This window comes from Oryza glaberrima, chromosome 3 (assembly GCF_000147395.1).
Source record: "Oryza glaberrima chromosome 3, OglaRS2, whole genome shotgun sequence".
Lineage (NCBI taxonomy): Eukaryota > Viridiplantae > Streptophyta > Magnoliopsida > Poales > Poaceae > Oryza > Oryza glaberrima.
In genome coordinates this window covers 7844569-7865226 of record NC_068328.1, presented here as the reverse complement: position 1 = coordinate 7865226, position 20658 = coordinate 7844569, and the positions used below count along the sequence as shown (strand labels likewise).

General features: G+C 43.7%; 1 protein-coding gene across 1 annotated transcript; it reads left to right on the top strand.

The window, feature by feature from the left end:
- The first annotated feature begins 14792 nt into the window (after positions 1-14792).
- LOC127769034 (imidazole glycerol phosphate synthase hisHF, chloroplastic) lies at positions 14793-20070 on the top strand. Its single transcript, XM_052294730.1, has 17 exons — positions 14793-14970; positions 15101-15382; positions 15549-15718; positions 15801-15915; positions 16122-16177; positions 16265-16303; positions 16382-16480; positions 16712-16774; positions 16853-16915; positions 16997-17079; positions 17441-17549; positions 17618-17671; positions 18093-18180; positions 18252-18289; positions 18586-18691; positions 19353-19519; positions 19804-20070. The coding sequence occupies exons 1-17, from the start codon at positions 14856-14858 to the stop codon at positions 19861-19863; spliced, it is 1707 nt and encodes a 568-aa protein (XP_052150690.1). The 5' UTR covers positions 14793-14855; the 3' UTR covers positions 19864-20070.
- The last annotated feature ends 588 nt before the right edge of the window (positions 20071-20658 follow it).

Below are 20658 nucleotides of genomic sequence, written 5' to 3'. Positions count from 1 at the left end.
TTTTTCTTTCAGAAACACAACAAAAACACAGGTGCATATCTTCAAATTGATAGAGTTCACAAACGCCTCACTATCGGCTGCTTACCACTGAAAGAATAATTGGACGTAAATGCAAGCACCCGGGTTTAAGTCTGAACGATCAGAGATGTAGCCTAGAGAGGGGGGGGGGGGGGTTGAATACGATCAGAGATGTAGCCTAGAGAGGGGGGGGGGGTGAATAGGCTTTCCTGAAATTTTCTCAACAATCGCAGCGGTTAAATTGACAGGGCCCGGAACCTCCTGGTGATGAACACCGGAACTTCCGGGCAGGATGAGTAGCCCGGAACTTCCGGAGTTCTTGAGCTAGGAACTTCCGGGTAGCAGAGATAAATTAAAACAGAGATGAAAAACAGGTCCTAGCAAGAGAAGTTTAGGCACACAGAGGAACAAGATGAAGATTGCAGAATATCAGCAGATTCACACAAAGATCATGCACAAGAGAGACAAAGACGATTTTTTCCCGAAGTTTAGATCACATGAATCCTACTCTCCGTTGAGGTGCTCCAAAGAGCCGGGTCTCGATTAACCCCTTGCCTCACTTATGCAAAGATCCCAGAAGAGGTCCACAGCCTTCAACTCAACACTTCTAGGTCATTTTCTAGAATTGAGTGACCACCAAGATCCAACTCAAAATTTCTTCTAGAAAAGACCACAAGTGCAAGTTGCTCTACCTAGGACAACCTCTGAAAACTCAGCACAAGAATCTTTACTCACTTACCTCGTTTCCTTGCGGAGGTGAGGAAAACCTTCACAAACTTTCCCGGGACATCCACAAGATCTTTGGAAGCTCACGGGCAACACCTAACCGTCTAGGAGAAGATCTCCAAGAGTAATAAGCCCAAGTGACAACCCACAAGGTATCCAAAGTGCTCAATCAAACCTAATCTTCAAGCCATCTCCAAAACACTCCTACTCTCTCATCTAATCTCTCAATCTCACAAGATAGGCTCTAGATTTGAGTGGAGGAAGTAAAGGAAGCTTGGGAGTGGCTAGAAAACCCTAGAACAAGAATGAGCAGAAGTGGAATGGCCAAAGGGTGACCTGGGGACGAAATCCATATATATAACAACTAGGTGACGTCATCTAGCCGTTACTCACAAGTTTGAACTGAAAACCTGCCAGGAGGTTCCGGGCAAAAGTGCCAGGAACTTCCGGGCAGTACTTAGGAAATTTTTTGCAAATAAACGGCGCCAGGAAGTTCCGGCCAGAACCTCCGGGTAGCCCTCTCTGTCCCGAGGAGAAAATCATTTTTCAAAAATGATTCCAAAAATATTTTGACTTATGGATATGACTAAGAGCACTTTGTATACCCTAGAACCACACTTGAAACCCCTCTTAATAGTACGGTTTTTTCTAAACTCAATTTCGAAAGTGAAAAACCTAGTCTAATCACCTTCGGTGTTTTTTGCACTTAGGAACATTCAAATTGGGGGGTCTCCTTGCATTCTTAGCCATCACAACTCGCTTTGGGACTAAACTCCTGTGAATAAACTTGATAAACACGTTAGTCCTCTTTAACCACCTTTTCATTAATCACCAAAACCCACTAGGGGGTTTAAGTGCATCTTCAATCTCCCTCTTTTTGGTGATTGATGACAACATGGTTAAAGCACACAAAAAGATAATAGAATTTAAATTTTGAATGATGAGAGAAGTGTGAAGCTCCCCCTAAAGATATGCATATAAAGAACTTGAAATGAAAACATTATGCATAAGATGAAGGAAAGCTCAAAAGAAACTTCACACTGCCCTCATCAAATAAGAGATGTAGATGAAAGTGCTTGAATGATGAGTGATGCAAAAAGAAAGACTAGATGACATGGCAATCACTCAAAAAAGATGAAAAGAACACAACAACACATCAAAATGCAACATCCATATGGTCTAACTTACTGACATAAAGGATAATAAAGCATCTAACAGACATTACATCCAACCAAAATAGAATACGATTACATGTCCATATAGAGAGAGATAATAGAGAGGAAATCTGCCTGGCCGGAACCTCCGGATCATAGGACCCGGAACTTCCGGTCAAATGACCAGACAACAGTCAAGGCAGCAAAAAGGATAAGGATTTAAATGACCCCCTTCAATTCACAATTTCTCCCCCTTTGGCATCAAGGCACCAAAAAGGCGAGAAACTATGAAGAGAAGAGGATCACTCATCTCCATCAGAGGGAACAATCTCGGTATCGCCGGAGAGATGAGACTCATCGGACTGAGCAGCGGTGTCACCCTCATCAACATCAGTGGGAGCATCCTCAGCAGCTGCCTCGGTGTCACCCTCATCACCATCATCATCATCATCATCATCATCATCATCATCAACAGAATGGGAAGATTCTTCATTGAAGAAGGTGGATGGACCTTCACCGGCAACGTTGCGGGCTGCCTCATAAGCTTCAAATGGATCAACATAGATCTCATCCTCATAATCATCTGACACTTCTTTCCCAGCCTCTCTTCTATCTTCCTTCTGATGCCTTTCGATCTTTTTCACTTTTTTGGCAGTCTTAGCACACATACAGAAAAATTGCCTGAAGTGCCTTCTTGATGGGAGAAGAACTCGAGGAACTTGGTGGGGCACTAGTAGAAGGACCAGCTGAAGTAGAAGGAACAGATCGAGGGACCACTGGAGAAGAGGAAGGTGGAGCACGAGGGCGAAAAGAATTATGGTGCCCATCTTTGATGTAGAATACCCCGGTGACTGTCTCAATCATCTTCATAATGAAAGGAGCATAGATGCAACCCCACTTAGGCTCAAGAATGGTGTTGGCGATCTCATACCAAATCAATTTTATCACACTGAAGGGAGGCTGATTGTAGCGCATGCAACTGAGAAGATGAGCATGCTTGGATGGCAAAGCAGTAGCATCTCCAACCTTTGGAAGCAAAGACCAACAAAAGATGGAGTACAACACCTTGTAGTTGGGATGCAATCCATGAGTAGATCCCATGCAAGTCCTAGGAGCATCCTTTGCATACATGAACTTGGTCTTGATCATGGGGAAGGGTGCTTCACTATGAATGTTGGGTCTATTGAGATCCTCATCATCTAACCCCAACATCTCAGCAAACTGTGCCATGGAAATCTTGTGCCTAACACCCTCAGTCAACCACTTCACATAAGGGGTTCCCTTCCTTGTAGTACCAAAGAATGCTGTCGCATAGAACTGTGCAATGACCTCCTCATTCCAATCATACTCCAAGGCAAGAATATCTCCAAGATTCTTGTTGTGGCACACTTGCATCACTTGGTTGAACACTTCATTGTTCTTTTTCCTCATGTAAGCCCAATCAATCCACTTCATCTCAACCACTGGATTTTCTCTAGTCATAATCACCAAGTTATACCAATCCAATTGAGTGAAAGTCCTGAAGCGAGGATCCTGTGACTCCTCAGGCTATGTCTCTGGATCAATCAAACAATCTCTTCTACACTTGGCAAGTTGATGAAGGTAGTTGGACTTGGGTCTTCCAATGTGGTGCAAAGGAGTGGTGTCAAAACCAAGAGTCTTGTAGAGCCGAACGGGATTCTCACGAGATCCTACAGGGAAATCATGAGATGCCCTTCCAGCCCCAGAACTGCGACCACCACCTCTCCCCCGTCCTCTTGTATTAGGTGCATCACTTCCTTGACTACTGTCAACATCCCTAATCTGAACAGTTAGGTTGCTTGATTGCCTTGTAAACCTGGGAGAAGTACGAGTGCCACTGCCACTGCTGCCCTCAACAACTTTCTCTTTACCCAAACGACCACGAGGGAACCAAATAGGAGGACTCTCATCACCGGACACATCCTGAGAGGCTTTCTGTCTTTTTTCACGAGTCATAGTGCTTACTGCAACAGGAATCAACAATTTGGAGTGCAGTAGTTAGGCAAAAATTGAGAGAAGCAAGAATGACAGGCTGGCTGGACAACGCCTAGAGGTTCCGGGTGCAAGAACACCGGAACTTCCGGCCGGCAAAAAAGAAGAACAGAGGACTCAAAAAAAAGCCAGTGCATGTGAACAAATCCTATAGATCGGTGATCTACAAGGTAGCAGAAACAAGACTATCCAAGTGGTTTTCTCCCTAGGTTCACAGATTTAGAGATCGGGATAAAAACACAATGAACCGAGAGAGGGAATCAAGAAGTGCTACCTTGAGAGAAGAAACTGCGAATCGATCACAGAAAGAACCTCCCAGCCACCAATGTGGATGAATCCACGAAGAAGAAACGAATTTGATTGGATGAAAGTGAAAATCGCCACTAGAAGCACTGTGGCGGCGGCTAGGTCTGGCGTCGGGGAGAGAGAAGAAATGAGGAGAGAGAATAGGGCTTCTAACTCCCCCTGAGTATATATACTCCCCGACACCCGGAGGTTCCGGACAGGGAGGCCCGGAACTTCCGGCCTGACAGATAAAGGGCAGTCAGGCCCAAAAACAAGGAAAAGATGAGATTTCAACGAGGGGAAATAGGGAACTATGGACAAGCAGAGACTTATGATGCATATGACCAGCCAACAATCAACATTACATAACAATGGTCAATATACACCACAAGAAGGGGATAAAAACCAAATTTTCGCAATAAAAGGCACGCAAAGGATTTTGCAAAAATTTTCTCAAAAGGGTTTTTGGATAAAGGGGGGAATGTTTGAGCTTTATTCCTGGTATCAAGACCATCTTCAACCAAGAAGTGATCTCAAGACACAAAAGATCATTTTTTTTAATTTACATTTTAGTGACACATGTTTGGCTATGAATTAGCCAACTACCCATCACTTAATGTTGTGAGAATCTAAGATATTGAGCTCACTCCTAAGCTCGCAAAATCTTTTCTCATCTAAAGGCTTGGTGAAAATATCGGCTAATTGACTCTCGGTTCTCACATGGGTAAGGCATATGTCTCCTTTGGTTTCATGATCTCTCAAGAAGTGGTGGCGAATATCTATGTGCTTGGTTCTTGAGTGTTGAACGGGATTGTTGGCTATTTTGATGGCACTCTCATTATCACATAGGAGTGGGATCTTGGTGAAGTTGTAGCCAAAGTCTTTTAGGGTTTGTTTCATCCAAAGGAGTTGCGCACAGCAAGAACCGGCGGCGACATATTTGGCTTCGGCGGTAGATAATGCAATGGAATTTTGCTTCTTGGAGGACCAAGAAACAAGGGACCGCCCAAGAAATTGGCAAGTCCCGGTTGTGCTTTTTCTATCAACCTTACACCCGGCGTAATCCGAATCGGAATAGCCCAAAAGCTCAAAGTCACAACCCTTAGGATACCACAAGCCAAGATTAGGAGTATGAACTAAATATCTTAGAATTCTCTTGACGGCAATCAAATGGCACTCTTTAGGCTTCGCTTGAAAGCGAGCACACATGCAAACACTATGCATGATATCGGGACGAGATGCACATAAGTAAAGCAAGGATCCTATCATGGAGCGATATACCTTTTGGTCCACACATTTACCATTTTCATCAAGATCAAGGTGACCATTGGTAGGCATGGGAGTCTTGATGGGTTTGGCATCTTCCATCTCAAACATCTTAAGAATGTCCTTCACGTACTTGGTTTGAGAAATGAAGGTACCTTCTTGTGCTTGCTTGACTTGTAGCCCGAGAAAGAAGGTTAGCTCACCCATCATAGACATCTCGAACCTTTTAGTCATGATACTACTAAATTCTTCACAAAAAGAGGCATTAGTAGAACCAAATATTATGTCATCGACATAAATTTGGCAAATGAATAAATTATTTTCAAACTTTTTAGTGAAGAGAGTAGTGTCCGCCTTCCCAATTTCAAAACCATTTTTCAAAAGAAATTCTCGGAGACATTCATACCAAGCTCTAGGGGCTTGTTTGAGCCCGTAGAGCGCCTTGTGGAGCTTGTACACATGGTTTGGCAACTTTGGATCCTCGAACCCCGGTGGTTGCTCCACAAAGACTAACTCCAAGATGGGTCCATTGAGAAAGGTGCTCTTGACATCCATTTGATATAACCTGAAATCATGGTGAGCGGCATAGGCTAAAAGCATTCGGATTGACTCAAGACGAGCAACGGGTGCGAAGGTTTCACCAAAATCAAGACCCTCGACTTGGGTGAACCCTTGCGCAACTAACCAGGCTTTGTTCCTTACAACCACTCCATGTTCATCTTGCTTGTTGCGGAAGATCCACTTGGTGCCGATGACATTTTGGTCGGGTCTCTCCACCAACGTCCATACTTGGTTGCAAGTGAAGTTATTCAACTCCTCTTGCATAGCCATCACCCAATCCGGATCACCAAGTGCATCTTCAACCCTGGTTGGTTCCAAAGAAGAGACAAACGAATAGTGTTGACAAAAGTTAGCGACACAAGAACGAGTAGTTACCCCCTTTCTTATGTCACCAAGTATGTTGTCGACGGGATGATCTCTTTGGACAGTGTGATGTATTCTTGGATGGTGCACTGGGGGGACCTGAGCCTGATCAGTATACTCTAAAGTGCCCGCAGCATCGATCCCATCCACTTGTGCCGTTGGCACGTCTTCACTGCCACTGGTCCGGAGGTTCCGGACTGTAGAACCCGGAACTTCCGGGCCTGGAGATGTCCGGAGGTTCCGGTCAATAGAACCCGGAACTTCCGGCTTAGCAGACACAGCACTTGTAGGGCTATTGGATGTCGATGACGGAGGTTGATCCCTATCCTCTTGGTCATCCTGCGTCTCGACTGGTCGTATGTCTCCAATAGCCTTAGTGCCTATAGCTTGACTTGGATCCACATCACCTACAACATGTACAACAACTTGCTCTCCTTGGGAGCCATTAGATTCATCAAATGTCACATCCCTAGTGACTTCAACAATACCGGAGGTTTTGTTGAAGACACGATAGGCATGTGCATTTGATTTATAGCCAAGTAAGAATCCCTCATCCACCTTAGGTGAGAATTTAGATGAGCGAGGCCTCTTACTTAAAATAAAACATTTGCTCCCAAAGACACGAAAATATGAAACATTAGGCTTCTTACCACTCAAGAGTTCATATGAAGTTTTCTTTAGGATCTTGTGGAGGTACAAGCGGTTGATGGCATGACATGCGGTACTCACGGCCTCCGCCCAAAAGACATCCGAAGTCTTGTACTCATCAAGCATTGCCCTTGCGGCTTCAATGAGGATTCGGTTCTTCCTCTCAACAATGCCGTTTTGGGGAGGATCATAGGGGGCAGAGAACTTGTGCTTGACTCCTTCTTCATCAAGAAATTCCTCCACTTGAGTGTTCTTGAATTCTCCTCCATTGTCGCTTCGCACCCTCTTGATAGTGAGATCATAGAGGTTTTGGGCTTGCTTTGCGAAGCGCTTGAAGACATCTTGAGCTTCGCTTTTGTCATGGAGAAAGTACACCCAAGTGAAGCGTGAAAAATCATCAACAATGACAAAACCATACTTGTTACCTCCAATACTTATGTAAGTCACGGGCCCAAATAAATCCATATGTAGAAGCTCAAGAGGGCGTGTTGTAGTCATGATGTTCTTGATAGGATGTGGATTCCCAACTTGTTTCCTGCTTGGCAAGCACTACACACACGATCTTTCTCAAATGTGACATTAGTGAGCCCGAGGATGTGTTCCCCCTTTAGAAGAGTTGCCAAATTCCGCATTCCAACATGGGCTAGTCTACGATGCCATAGCCAACCCATGGAGGATTTAGTAATCAAACAAGCTTCTGGATTCACTCTATCCACATCAAAATCGACAAGATAGAGATCACCCTTTAACTTGCCTTTGAATGCTACGGAGGAGTCATCCCTTCAAAAGACGGTCACATCCTCATTGGTAAACAAGCAATTGTAACCCAACTTATATAATTGAGAAACGGATAATAAATTGTAGCTTAATGAATTGACAAGAAGATCATTAGAGAGAGATTGATTATTGGAGATGGCAATTTTACCTAGACCAATTACCTTTCCTTTACCATCATCTCCAAATACAATATTCTCACGAGTTCCGTTCTCCTCATCAAGACTTGTAAACATACTCCTCTCTCCAGTCATATGATTGGTGCAACCACTGTCCACAACCCAACTTGAACCACCGGAGGAGTATGCCTACAAAAGAAATCAAACTTGGGATTTAGGAACCCAAACTTGTCTAAGTTTGGGTCCCTTGATGTTAGTTACCAAAGCCTTTGGCACCCACACACAAGTGCGGTACTCATCATTGTAATTCTCATTAAAATAAGCAACCACTTTTCCCTCTAAATTTTTGGAAATTACATATGAATCATAGTAAAGACCATCTGGCCGGAACCTCCTGGCATTATGCCCGGAACTTCCGGTCATGTCTTGTGCACGGCCATTGCCCCGGAACTTCCTGGCAAACCGGCCGGAACTTCCTGGTGGGAATTTTTGAGAGACAAAGACTCCCACCCGGAGGTTTCGCCCGGTTTGTCCGGATGTTCCGGGTCCCTGGCAGCTCACAAGACCAGTCACCTCACTTGCTTGTGGAGCTTTACCTTCTCGCACAAACATCAAGCATTCTTTCCCATTTACCATCACACGCTTAGACACAGGACTTCCACCCGAAAACCCGAACCCATGTCCATCCTTGTTAGGATGAGCGGTGATGGTCTTGTAAAGGGCATCTTTTGAATGGTATGTCTTCATGCATCCATATTTCACCAAAGTGCACAACCTTTCATTCTCTTTCTTAAGAGCTTGCATAGCATCAATATTAGTAGCATAAGAGTTCAAATCAATATTGTAACACCTAGCACAACCATTGCTAGTAGAAGGGTTAGAAGAATTAGAAACCACATTTGGTTGAGAGGTGCTATTCCAAAGAGTGTCAAATTGAACTTCAAGATCTTTATGACTTTTGTCTAAATTAGCAAATTTTTCTTGAAGAGTTTCATTGACATCCCTAAGGCTAGCTAAAGAACCATTAGCCAAATTAAGCTCATTAGCAAGTTGTTCATTTTTAGCACATTCTTTAGCTAAGCTCTCCTCTAAGGCAAGGTTTCTTTTCTTCTCAAGAATAAGCAATTCTTCTTGCCTTTTGAGTGATTGTTCTTTACTATTCAAAGCTCTCATTAACTTAGCCAAATGTTGCATAGCGGGTTTGCTAAAGCTCTTAAGCACATCATCTAATTCATTATCACTTTCCTCATCACTAGAATCAACATCAAGAGAAGTTTAAGAGGGCTTTTGAGTCATCACCTTGCGGCCTTGGGTCATGAAGCAAGAGTAGTGGTAGGATACGTCGTCGTCATCACTCAAGTTGTTGAAGAGACGCTCCTTGCTTGAAGAGGATGACTTGAAGGCGACGGTAGCAACACCACCTTCTCCTTCAACCTTGTCTTTTGACTTGGGCATGGGCTTGACCTCGGGATCTTCTTCATCTCCGGAGTACCACACTTCCGCCATGTGTGCCTCCGCCACATGAGCACGCTCCGGCTTCTTCTTGCCTCCCTTAGCATTAGCTTCATTTGACTTGGGACAATCGGCAATGAAGTGGCCATATTCGCCACAATTGAAGCACGCTCTCTTTGATTGCCTCTTTCCCTTGTCATCGTCCTTCCTCCCTTTGCCATAGCCACTCTTGCAAAGAAAGTGCTTGAATCTCTTGACAATAAAACCCATTTCTTCATCTTCACTTTCTTCACAACTTGACTCTTCTTCTTGTTTTGCCTTCAAAGCAACTTCTTGATTTTTGATCATGGCGGCATTCTTCACCATTTGTCTCACTTCACGAGCTTCCTCTTCTTGCATCTCATGAGACACTATTCTTCCAAGAATGTCACTTGGGGTGAGTCTCTTGAAGTCTTTCCTTTCCCGTATCATTGATACAAGAGTGGGATTTCTTGGACCAAATGCACGGAGAAGTCTCTTATTGACAAGAATCATCATCCTATCATACATCTCTTGTGGTGTCTCCTTGTCATCCATCACAAATCTTCTAAGCCTTCCTTCCAATAATTCAATCTTGGCCTCACGAACGGCGGGAGATCCCTCATGAGCCAATTGCAAAGTATCTCATATCTCCTTGGCCTCCTCTAGTCCATCAACCTTGTTGAACTCCTCCGGACTCAAGGCGGAGAGAATTGCATTGGAAGCTTGAGCATGGCGGTGGATGAGTTGTTCTTGCTCCGAAGTGAGCTCCATGTCATCATGGGGTATACAATACCTGTACAAACAACTTTCCAAATACTTGGATGCAAAGATATTAGATGCAACTTCATCTTGTGCTTCCAAGCAGCATAATATGTCCCATCAAATTGAGGAGCACGCCCAGAAGGCACGGAGACGAAGTTGTGAGAGGGAATAGTAAGTTTGCTATAATCAAAAGGTATAGTAGCTCCCTTGGGTGGTGGAGTTCCCTTGCTGCTTGCTTCATCTTCATTTCCATTTTCCCCGTTCTTTCCCCCTAACTCCGACATCGTGGATCACTCAAAGCGGTGAAGCTTGAATCAAGAGCACTTTGCTCTAATACCAATTGAACGATCAGAGATGTAGCCTAGAGGGGGGGGGGTGAATAGGCTTTCCTGAAATTTTCTCAACAATCGCAGCGGTTAAATTGACAGGGCCCGGAACCTCCTGGTGATGAACACCGGAACTTCCGGGCAGGATGAGTAGCCCGGAACTTCCGGAGTTCTTGAGCTAGGAACTTCCGGGTAGCAGAGATAAATTAAAACAGAGATGAAAAACAGGTCCTAGCAAGAGAAGTTTAGGCACACAGAGGAACAAGATGAAGATTGCAGAATATCAGCAGATTCACACAAAGATCATGTACAAGAGAGACAAAGACGATTTTTTCCCGAAGTTCGGATCACATGAATCCTAATCTCCGTTGAGGTGCTCCAAAGAGCCGGGTCTCGATTAACCCCTTGCCTCACTTATGCAAAGATCCCAGAAGAGGTCCACAGCCTTCAACTCAACACTTCTAGGTCATTTTCTAGAATTGAGTGACTACCAAGATCCAACTCAAAATTTCTTCTAGAAAAGACCACAAGTGCAAGTTGCTCTACCTAGGACAACCTCTGAAAACTCAGCACAAGAATCTTTACTCACTTACCTCGTTTCCTTGCGGAGGTGAGGAAAACCTTCACAAACTTTCCCGGGACATCCACAAGATCTTTGGAAGCTCACGGGCGACACCTAACTGTCTAGGAGAAGATCTCCAAGAGTAATAAGCCCAAGTGACAACCCACAAGGTATCCAAAGTGCTCAATCAAACCTAATCTTCAAGCCATCTCCAAAACACTCCTACTCTCTCATCTAATCTCTCAATCTCACAAGATAGGCTCTAGATTTGAGTGGAGGAAGTAAAGGAAGCTTGGGAGTGGCTAGAAAACCCTAGAACAAGAATGAGCAGAAGTGGAATGGCCAAAGGGTGACCTGGGGACGAAATCCATATATATAACAACTAGGTGACGTCATCTAGCCGTTACTCACAAGTTTGAACTGGAAACCTGCTAGGAGGTTCCGGGCAAAAGTGCCAGGAACTTCCGGGCAGTACTTAGGAAATTTTTTTCAAATAAACGGCGCCCGGAAGTTTCGGCCAGAACCTCCGGGTAGCCCTCTCTGTCCCGAGGAGAAAATTATTTTTCAAAAATGATTCCAAAAATATTTTGACTCATGGATATGACTAAGAGCACTTTGTATACCCTAGAACCACACTTGAAACCCCTCTTAATAGTACGGTTTTTTCTAAACTCAATTTCAAAAGTGAAAAATCTAGTCTAATCACCTTCGTTGTTTTTTGCACTTAGGAACATTCAAATTGGGGGGTCTCCTTGCATTCTTAGCCATCACAACTCGCTTTGGGACTAAACTCCTATGAATAAACTTGATAAACACGTTAGTCCCCTTTAACCACCTTGTCATTAATCACCAAAACCCACTAGGGGGTTTAAGTGCATCTTCAAAGCCCATTCCACTAAAAAAATTAACCAGTTGAGTTACACTCACTTCGTTGCTTCGGTGTATCATGATAATCTCAATTCAACTTTTAGACATTTTCATGTTTGCCTTGGTGGTTTCCAGAAAAGTGAAAAATTTCTTAGCTTTTTATTATGATCTTTTACCAAACAAACTGTAGAACTTTTTCAAGATCATTTTTCGGTATCTGATTTACCTTTGGCAAAATTTGCTAAAGGACACTAAAAGTTTATGGTCTTTGCTATGAGACATTCAAAGCACGCGTATCTTTTTGTGGACACCGTAAAAACATGGTAATTAGCTGCTGGACACCCAACATATTATATTTTATTATATCCGGTCAAGATGGAGAGAAAAAAGAGTGTTGGAAGTACCATTTTCCCCCTCGGATCGATCGGCTTCTGAAGGTGATTGTGACTATCTCGAATCAGACCAAATTCGATCCCCTCTCCTCGAACCCTAAGTTTTGGGGCAATGATGATGGTGCGGCAGCGAGTTGCGTCGACAACGGTGAGCTCTGGTGAGAGCGGTGGCCGATTGAAGCAACACGGTGTTGGCATCGATGGAGCTGTGAGCTCAGATCACATACGACGATGGCTGGAATTAATGTGGCCCCCCAACGAAAGTCACCCGGGAAGGGGTCACCCAAGGTGAAGAAGGTGGCGGTGAAGAAAATGGCAGGCAATATATCTCTTTTGAATCAACCGCCACTCCCCACTGCTTGAATCTGCCATCACCGCAACTTGTTGATGCACCGTCCTCACCATCATTGACCGCTTGCCGCTGCACCATTCTCAGGAGATTGAGAGTGGAATGGGTCTAGTTCGAACCGGTCCCAATCAGATTAAACAAAGATAGCCCCAAGGGCAAACTTGCCTTTTATTTAAGTTTCTCTCACCTTCTTGACTGAATATAATAAATTATTCATCGGGTGTCCAGCAATACCAAGTTTTTGTGGTGTCCACGAAAAGATACGTGCTCTTTCTGTGTCTCATGTCTCAATAAATACCAAAAACTTTTCAGTGTAATTGTCCTTACCTTTTTCACCCAATGCTCAAGCTTGCAATTGATATTTGGAATGCAACGTGCAAGGGCTTTTACTCAAGAGTGGAAAAAGTATACTTTGACTCCCTTAACTATGGCCCGAGTATGATTCATAACCTTCAACCACAAAACCGGGTATATCAACTCCTCCAACTATCGAAACCAGTGCAAAATATATCCCTGAGTGGTTTTGGAAGCGGTTTTGGCTGACGTGGCGCCTACATGGCAGTGTTGACCCGGTCTTCATCCCACGTGGCGTTGACGTGTCGCTTATGTGTCATTTTATAATAAAAACAAAAAAACAAAAAAATGTGGGACTGACCTGTCATTCACATAAAAAATAGTGGGACCCACCGACATGTGGGCCCCACATGTCATCCCCTTCCTCCTCCTTCCTCTCCCCTCTTCTCTCTCCTTCCTCTTCCCCTTCGACTTCCTCTTCCTCCTTCCTCCTCTTGCGCCATGGCAGTGCTTGTCGCTACCTCCAGTGTCGGGATGGCGCTCCGATGTCGGTCACACGTCGTCTCCGCCGCCGGCGGAGTCAAACCACTTGCGCACGGCGAAGTCGTCCCGCGATGGCTTGAGGACGAGCGAGAAAGAGACAACGCCGGCTGTGTTGACCTTGACGGCCATGGCCATGGCTGAGGCGGTGGCGAGTGAGAAGCTCGGCGGCGGCCGGCTCTAGGAGGAGGCGGCGGACAACGGCGGCTGGGGCGGACACGACGGTCTCGTGGGCAACGGTGGTCCCCTCCCCTTCTTTTCATGCTGATCTTGGTGTGTCCTTCTTCCTTTTATTAAAAATGTGTTTCTCTCTCTTTTATTGGCTTTCTGGGCGCATCTGTTGCTTTTTTTCTTTGAGATTAGTTTCATTGGTTTACCCTGCCAAGCATACAGGTTCTTCCATCTGTTCAGTTCTTGTTCTTCCCTCCCATTCTGATTCGGCTCCTGGGAATTTTCTCATCCCTGCGAAATTTTTTTACCGTTTGCTTGCACATCATCACAAGGCTCTAAATTAATATGTTTTTGTTTAATCGTTTGGTCTTAAGGTGGTTGGACCGTTAGCATCTTCCTCCTCAAGCTGAAATCTGGGAGGGGTCGTTACCAGCGGGGTCCCGAATGCGACGACAGTGGGAAGTCGAACCCTGTGCGCGACGGTGCTCCAGGACAGGCGGCGGCGTCAGGACCGAAGTGGTTTTCGGTGGCGTCGCGGATAGGAGGTGAGGCGGGCAACTCCGGAGCTCGGTGATCAGGCATAAACCGGTGCGGCGCAGCAGGTGGGCGGCGGCGCTTGGGCCGAGAGAAAGGAGAGCGAGGGGAGCGAGGAGGACGCAGAAAGAGGAAGAGGAAGGGGAAAAGGAGAGAGGAGAGGGGAGAGGAAGGAGAAAGGATGAAGATGATGACATGTGGGGCCCCACTATTTTTATGTGTGAATTACATGTTGGTCCCACGTATTTTTGTTTTTGTTTTTATTCTAAAATGCCACATAAGTGACACGTCAACGACACGTAGGACGGAGACCGGGTGAACACTGCCACGTAAGCGCTACGTAAGCCAAAACCACCTGGGATATATTTTGTACCGGTTTTGATAGTTGGAGGTGTCGATATACCCGGTTTTGTGGTTGGAGGTCATGAATCATACTCGTGCCATAGTTAAGGGAGTAAAAGTATACTTTCGCGGTCACGAAAAGTTTGGGCCGCAGGGCCCACAATAGAGGATGACACGGTTTATCTGTGGGCTGAATTGGGCCTTTTTGGTTGACTCGAATCTGCCTTTCCCCGTCTCGCTTCCTGTAGCAGAGTAGGGAGAGCGCAGACACACACCCCCCATACTGCCACAAGGGCCGCCGCCGCCGCCGGGAGCGATGGCCGCCGCCACCTCCATCAACGCCGTCCCCTGCTCCGCTGGTCGGCCGAAGCGGAGGAGCCAGCGCCGCGGCGCCTCTACGGTCGCCGTGCGCGCGTCCGGCGACGCTAGCAGTAAGCCCCACTCGGACCACTCTCCCCTTCAATTCCGGAGCTCGAAGGCGTTTCACTTCACCCATGGCCTCACCGCCGCGTTCGCTTTGCTTTTGCTTCGCTTCGCTTCGCCGTCGGTTCGACGCGACAGCCGTGACGCTGCTGGACTACGGCGCGGGCAACGTGCGCAGCGTGCGCAACGCCATCCGCCACCTCGGCTTCGGCATCCGCGACGTGCGCAGCCCGGAGGACATCCTCGCCGCCGACCGCCTCGTATTCCCGGGGGTCGGCGCCTTCGGCTCAGCCATGGACGTCCTCACCCGCTCCGGGATGGCCGACGCGCTCCGCGAGTACATCCGCAGGGACCGCCCCTTCCTCGGCATCTGCCTCGGCCTCCAGCTGCTCTTCGACTCTAGCGAGGAGAATGGCCCGAGTAAAGCTCCTTCTCGCTCTCGCCTCATCGTTTGTTTGATTGCTATTTGTTCCATTGCTAGCCTGCGAATGAACGATGGCCTCATCGTTTGCTGGATTACTAATCTGTTCCATTGCTAACCTGTGATTGAATGAACCGGAATTGATGGTATTATTGTCCAATGCAGTAAGCGGCCTTGGTGTGATACCTGGAGTTGTCAGGCGATTTGACTCTTCGAAGGGTCTCATTGTGCCTCACATTGGCTGGAATGCTTTGGAGATCACCAAAGACACGCAGCTGCTGAAGGGAGCTGAAGGCCACCATGTGTACTTTGTTCACTCCTATCATGCTCTGCCTGTAAGGAACAGCTCTTTTTCAGATGCTCTTTCGTTAGTGGACTTATGGAATGTGAGTTATTTCTTTCTTTTCACATGCTTAGTCAGATGAAAACAAAGAGTGGATTTCTTCTGTATGCAACTATGGCGAGAGTTTCATATCATCCATCTCAATGGGCAACATTCAGGCAGTTCAGTTTCACCCAGAAAAGAGCGGAGGTAAAATGCAGTTTGATATTGAATGTGTTATGATATGCCATAGCCAAGTATGTACAATGTATTTTAAGACAGGATTGAAACATGTAGATTCTTGAGTTCTGATAACTTGACTGGTCTTGATCACCAAGGTCTGTTAATACTTAATAATGCAGAATATATAGATACTTCAGATTTTTCTAAGCATACCCATTATTGTTTTACTGCAGCTACTGGGCTTTCAATTTTGAAAAATTTTCTCAGTCCAAACTCTTCAGGATCAAAGGTAGCTGCTATATGTATGCTTATTGTTGCTAGTTCCTTTTCATTAACTTCTTCGATGTAAAAGTTCATACTTGCATTTATAACACAGGTCCCATCTCGTAGGAAAGCATCGAACCTTGCAAAGAGAGTAAGCTTTGTATCGCCAAATGTTTTAGCGTCAATGCAACTTCCATTCTCGCCCTTCTTACTGCCTTAAAATTTCCAGGTCATTGCATGTCTTGATGTTCGGTCAAATGATAGTGGGGATCTTGTGGTAACAAAAGGTGACCAGTATGATGTAAGAGACCATAGTAGTAGCAAAGAGGTACCAAGCTCTATTCATTTCCCCTAAGAATTGTTCAACTTTTTACACTTAAGGGTTAGATCTAAGTTCGTGATCTTGAGTAGTTTGTGGTACTTTAGGGATAATTCATCTCCCAAGAATCTGATGAGCCAATGTAATAGTTTTATATTATAAATGCTTGGTATGACTGACTAGTTGTGTAGAAACATTATTTGCCTAGTGCTTGAATATCTTTGCGTTCTATATCTGTAGGTAAGAAACCTCGGGAAGCCAGTGGATTTAGCAAGCCAGTACTACATAGATGGTGCTGATGAGGTATTTCTCTACATAATGCTTTCTTGTTTTCTGTATGTGAACTTATGATCTGATGTTGTGAAAAAAATTCTCCTTTAGGTTAGCTTCTTGAATATAACTGGTTTCCGTGACTTTCCGTTGGGAGATTTGCCAATGCTAGAGGTTTGTTCAAGACCTAAAACCTCCAAATGTTTTCATCATTTCCCTTATCCAGCGAGGTGACATGTTGATATTTATTTCTAGGTATTACGTTGTGCATCTGAGAAAGTATTTGTGCCACTTACAGTTGGTGGAGGTATAAGAGACTTCACAGATGCAAATGGGAGGTCAGTTCCATTTATGTTCATGAGTACCATGGATTGAAATGTTTTTCTGCCAAGCAATCCCTTCTCTTACTGACTTGATGAGATAGTTTTTTCTGCAAATGATTCCCAAAGTACCTTTTCCTTCTCTAGGCAGACTTTTTTTTTTTTTGTATTCGATCTTTCTTAGGAATTAAGATAGCCTGTTATTTTATTTCTTTTTCGTTTTTTCCCTGCAACTCTGCATATTTATGTTCTGATGTTCAATCTTACAACCTTAAGTGCCTCTCCCCCATCTTTTTGAGGTGTTATTTGTTGTTTGTCAATAGTCAATACTGAGAAGGAAAAGGACAGACAGAGTAATTATGTATTCTTCCCTTGTCAGATACTACTCAAGTTTGGAAGTAGCGTCAGAGTACTTCAGGTCTGGTGCTGACAAGATTTCAATTGGTAGTGATGCCGTTTTTGCTGCTGAAGCCTATTTGCAGACTGGTGTATGTATTTTATTTTTCCATACAATCTTCATCTATTTCCCAATTATACAGTTCTTTTTGTGTATCAGGTAAAGACAGGAAAAAGCAGCTTGGAGCAAATCTCTAGAGTATATGGCAACCAGGTTTTCCACGAGAAATCCAGTTACAATTTGTTTATTACCGTATACAACCAAAACATTATTTTTAGTATTCATGTTAGCAGCTAATCTTCATAATATATGGAAAACATTCCTCCTTTTTTTCTTCCTAAAAAATATCACAAAAAAGTTTTTGTTCTTCCATCCATGTGCCACTAATTTCAGAGGTGTATCCATTGTTGGGAACTCTGCTATTTATATTGAATTGGTGACTGATAAGTTTTTTGAATAAAAACATATAATGTATCTTCTGCATTTGCTCAAGACTTGGTGTGATTACTTATGTTCAACCTTGTTATATAGCATTCACCTTAGTCATTGGTATACCATATATCTATTCATGTCCTACTATTATAGTTATTAACCTGTCAATCACTAATTGCAGTGATGATATTTCTCTTATTAGGCAGTTGTTGTAAGTATTGACCCTCGAAGAGTATATGTCAAGAATCCGGAAGAGGTGCAATTCAAAACTGTAAAGGTGTCCAATAAAGGTGCAATTCAACCACTCATCCTGAATCTCTATTTGCATTTCAAGCATTAAGATCTCATGTACTTTTTTCAGGTCCATTAGGAGAAGAATATGCATGGTACCAGTGCACAGTAAGCCATTTGTTTTCCATTTACTGCTAATTTCGCGTTACTCTCATATCCATGCACATAAGGGGTATCTTTGTATATTCATATGAAAAGTTTTTCCCAGTACGCAGGAATATTATTACCCAAAACGCCCATACCAAATTTCAGACTGATTAAAACATGTGCTTTCTTCAGATATTTGGTGTACTACCTTTTAGGCAACATTAAATGACTTTATGCTGGCATAATCTACTGTGGCATGCTGTCCTTTAATAAGATTGCTCTTTTGTTCCAACAAGTGTTGTTTATGTCTTTTCCAGGTAAGTGGTGGGCGTGACAGCCGTCCTATAGGAGCATATGAACTAGCCAAAGCAGTTGAAGAATTGGGTGCTGGAGAAATACTTCTTAATTGCATTGATTGTGATGGTATGTTCATGGTTTTGAACAGTTCAATATTATGCTTTGCCTGATTTTTATTTACGCAATATTTGTAGATTTTCTGCTAAGTAATAGCAAAGTGGAACCCACTAACAATAACCAGAACATTCTAGTTATGTTTTTCTTTCAAGAATCCAAGTTTTCCTTTGAGGCGTACAATCACAGTAAACTTTGTCGTCATTAATAGACCAGTGGTAATCACACATGCATTATTGACTATTGGTAGCAGTTTGACCATGTATGTAACACCTTAAAAGTTTCGGTTAGGGTGGTTTTTGCCGGTTGACTTTAATTTTCACTGTCTCCATTACTCATGTTAAGAGGTACTCCCTCCATCCCATAATATAAGGCATGGTCAAACTTGGCACAGTCTTCAAAACTAATCTTTGACTTATAATTTATCATATGCTATAACATTTATTGCAGCAACATTATAACCATCTTAAAGTAAATTTAAATGTCAATCCAATGATATTAATTTTAACAAATAAAATTTAATTTATATTATAATAATTGTTGGTCAAATGTTTTTAAAGTTGAATCTTGGAATATGTGCACGTCTTATATTATGGGATAGAGGGAGTATAAAAAACAGGTGAATAAAGACAAGACGAATGCCAATATGCCATGATGTTGTTTTATTTTTCAGGCCAGGGCTGCGGATTTGACATAGATCTGGTAAAAATGGTGTCAGATGCTGTGACTATCCCTGTCATTGCAAGCAGTGGTGCTGGTACTGTCGAACATTTTTCTGAGGTCTTTGAGAAAACAAATGCTTCTGCTGCCCTTGCTGCTGGCATTTTCCATCGGAAAGAGGTATTGTCCCGCCTTGTACTTTTTATTCAGCATGCTATGCCTGGAGCTCTACATGATAATCCTTTATTCCTTTTCTTGCAAGTTCTGGAAAACTTTGACCTAGCTTACGTTATTTGCATTTGCTCAGCAGTGTTAGTCTGTTCTATATGATCAACAGAGCTACGTGCTCAGTTAATAATACTTGCCCACGTTATGTTAGAATCTTTGTTCACGTTCCATAGTACCTGTATAGTAAGATTATTTAGGGTTGTTGGACGTAACTGAGCGCTTCTGCTTTATCACAGGTTCCGATTTCAGCAGTGAAAGAGCATCTGGTAGATGCTGGCGTGGAGGTCAGAGTGTAGGATGGAAATCCTTTGATCTATTGGGAAAATAAATCAGGGCTTTGTAACAGTTGTGTGTTCTATTTTGGGAATAAGATGGTAATTCATAGGCCATGGATTGGAAATGCAATTTCGTAATAAATTGTTTGAAATCTTCTGTTTGATTTTTTTTCTGCCTGTATATTACTTTTTGTCTTTTCTTATATCAGACAAAGCTAGAAAAACTAATTCAGTCCCAATTAGTTGCTACTCATGCAAACAAATTTGGATTCTGTTTGGTTTACTGCAAATATTGACAAGATAGTCTGGTAACATCAATATTGTGTGACGAAGCAAAGTGGACGAAATGATCCATTTCAATAATCCGGTGAATGATCTGAAAAGGAAAACGCTCGAGAACCCCAACCTTTAACCAGTAGTCCACAATGTGGAATTTGCATGAGCCTTTGAAAATACTGGCAGTGCCAAGGGCCACAATAAAGAAACATAATTAAATCAGAACAACCAGTCTATCAGGACCTGAGCAAGCATAATAATACAGCTAGCTGCTTTGTATAGATTTTTATAGCCTATCTCTCAACTCACTCATACAGTGGTTAACTCTTCACTATAAATATATGGTCTACCTGTCTGTCTTACAGATTTTCTTGGTTCATGTGTCTAAGCCAGCTGTAAACTTACAACCCGCCTTTTATCTCTCCTCTCCTCTCCCATCCACCTCAGCATTCAGTCTTTTTATAGCTCTCTATTATACTTGCTCTTAGGCTGTGTTCGAGAGGCCTCACCTCCCGCACACGCAAAACGGAGAGACGTATT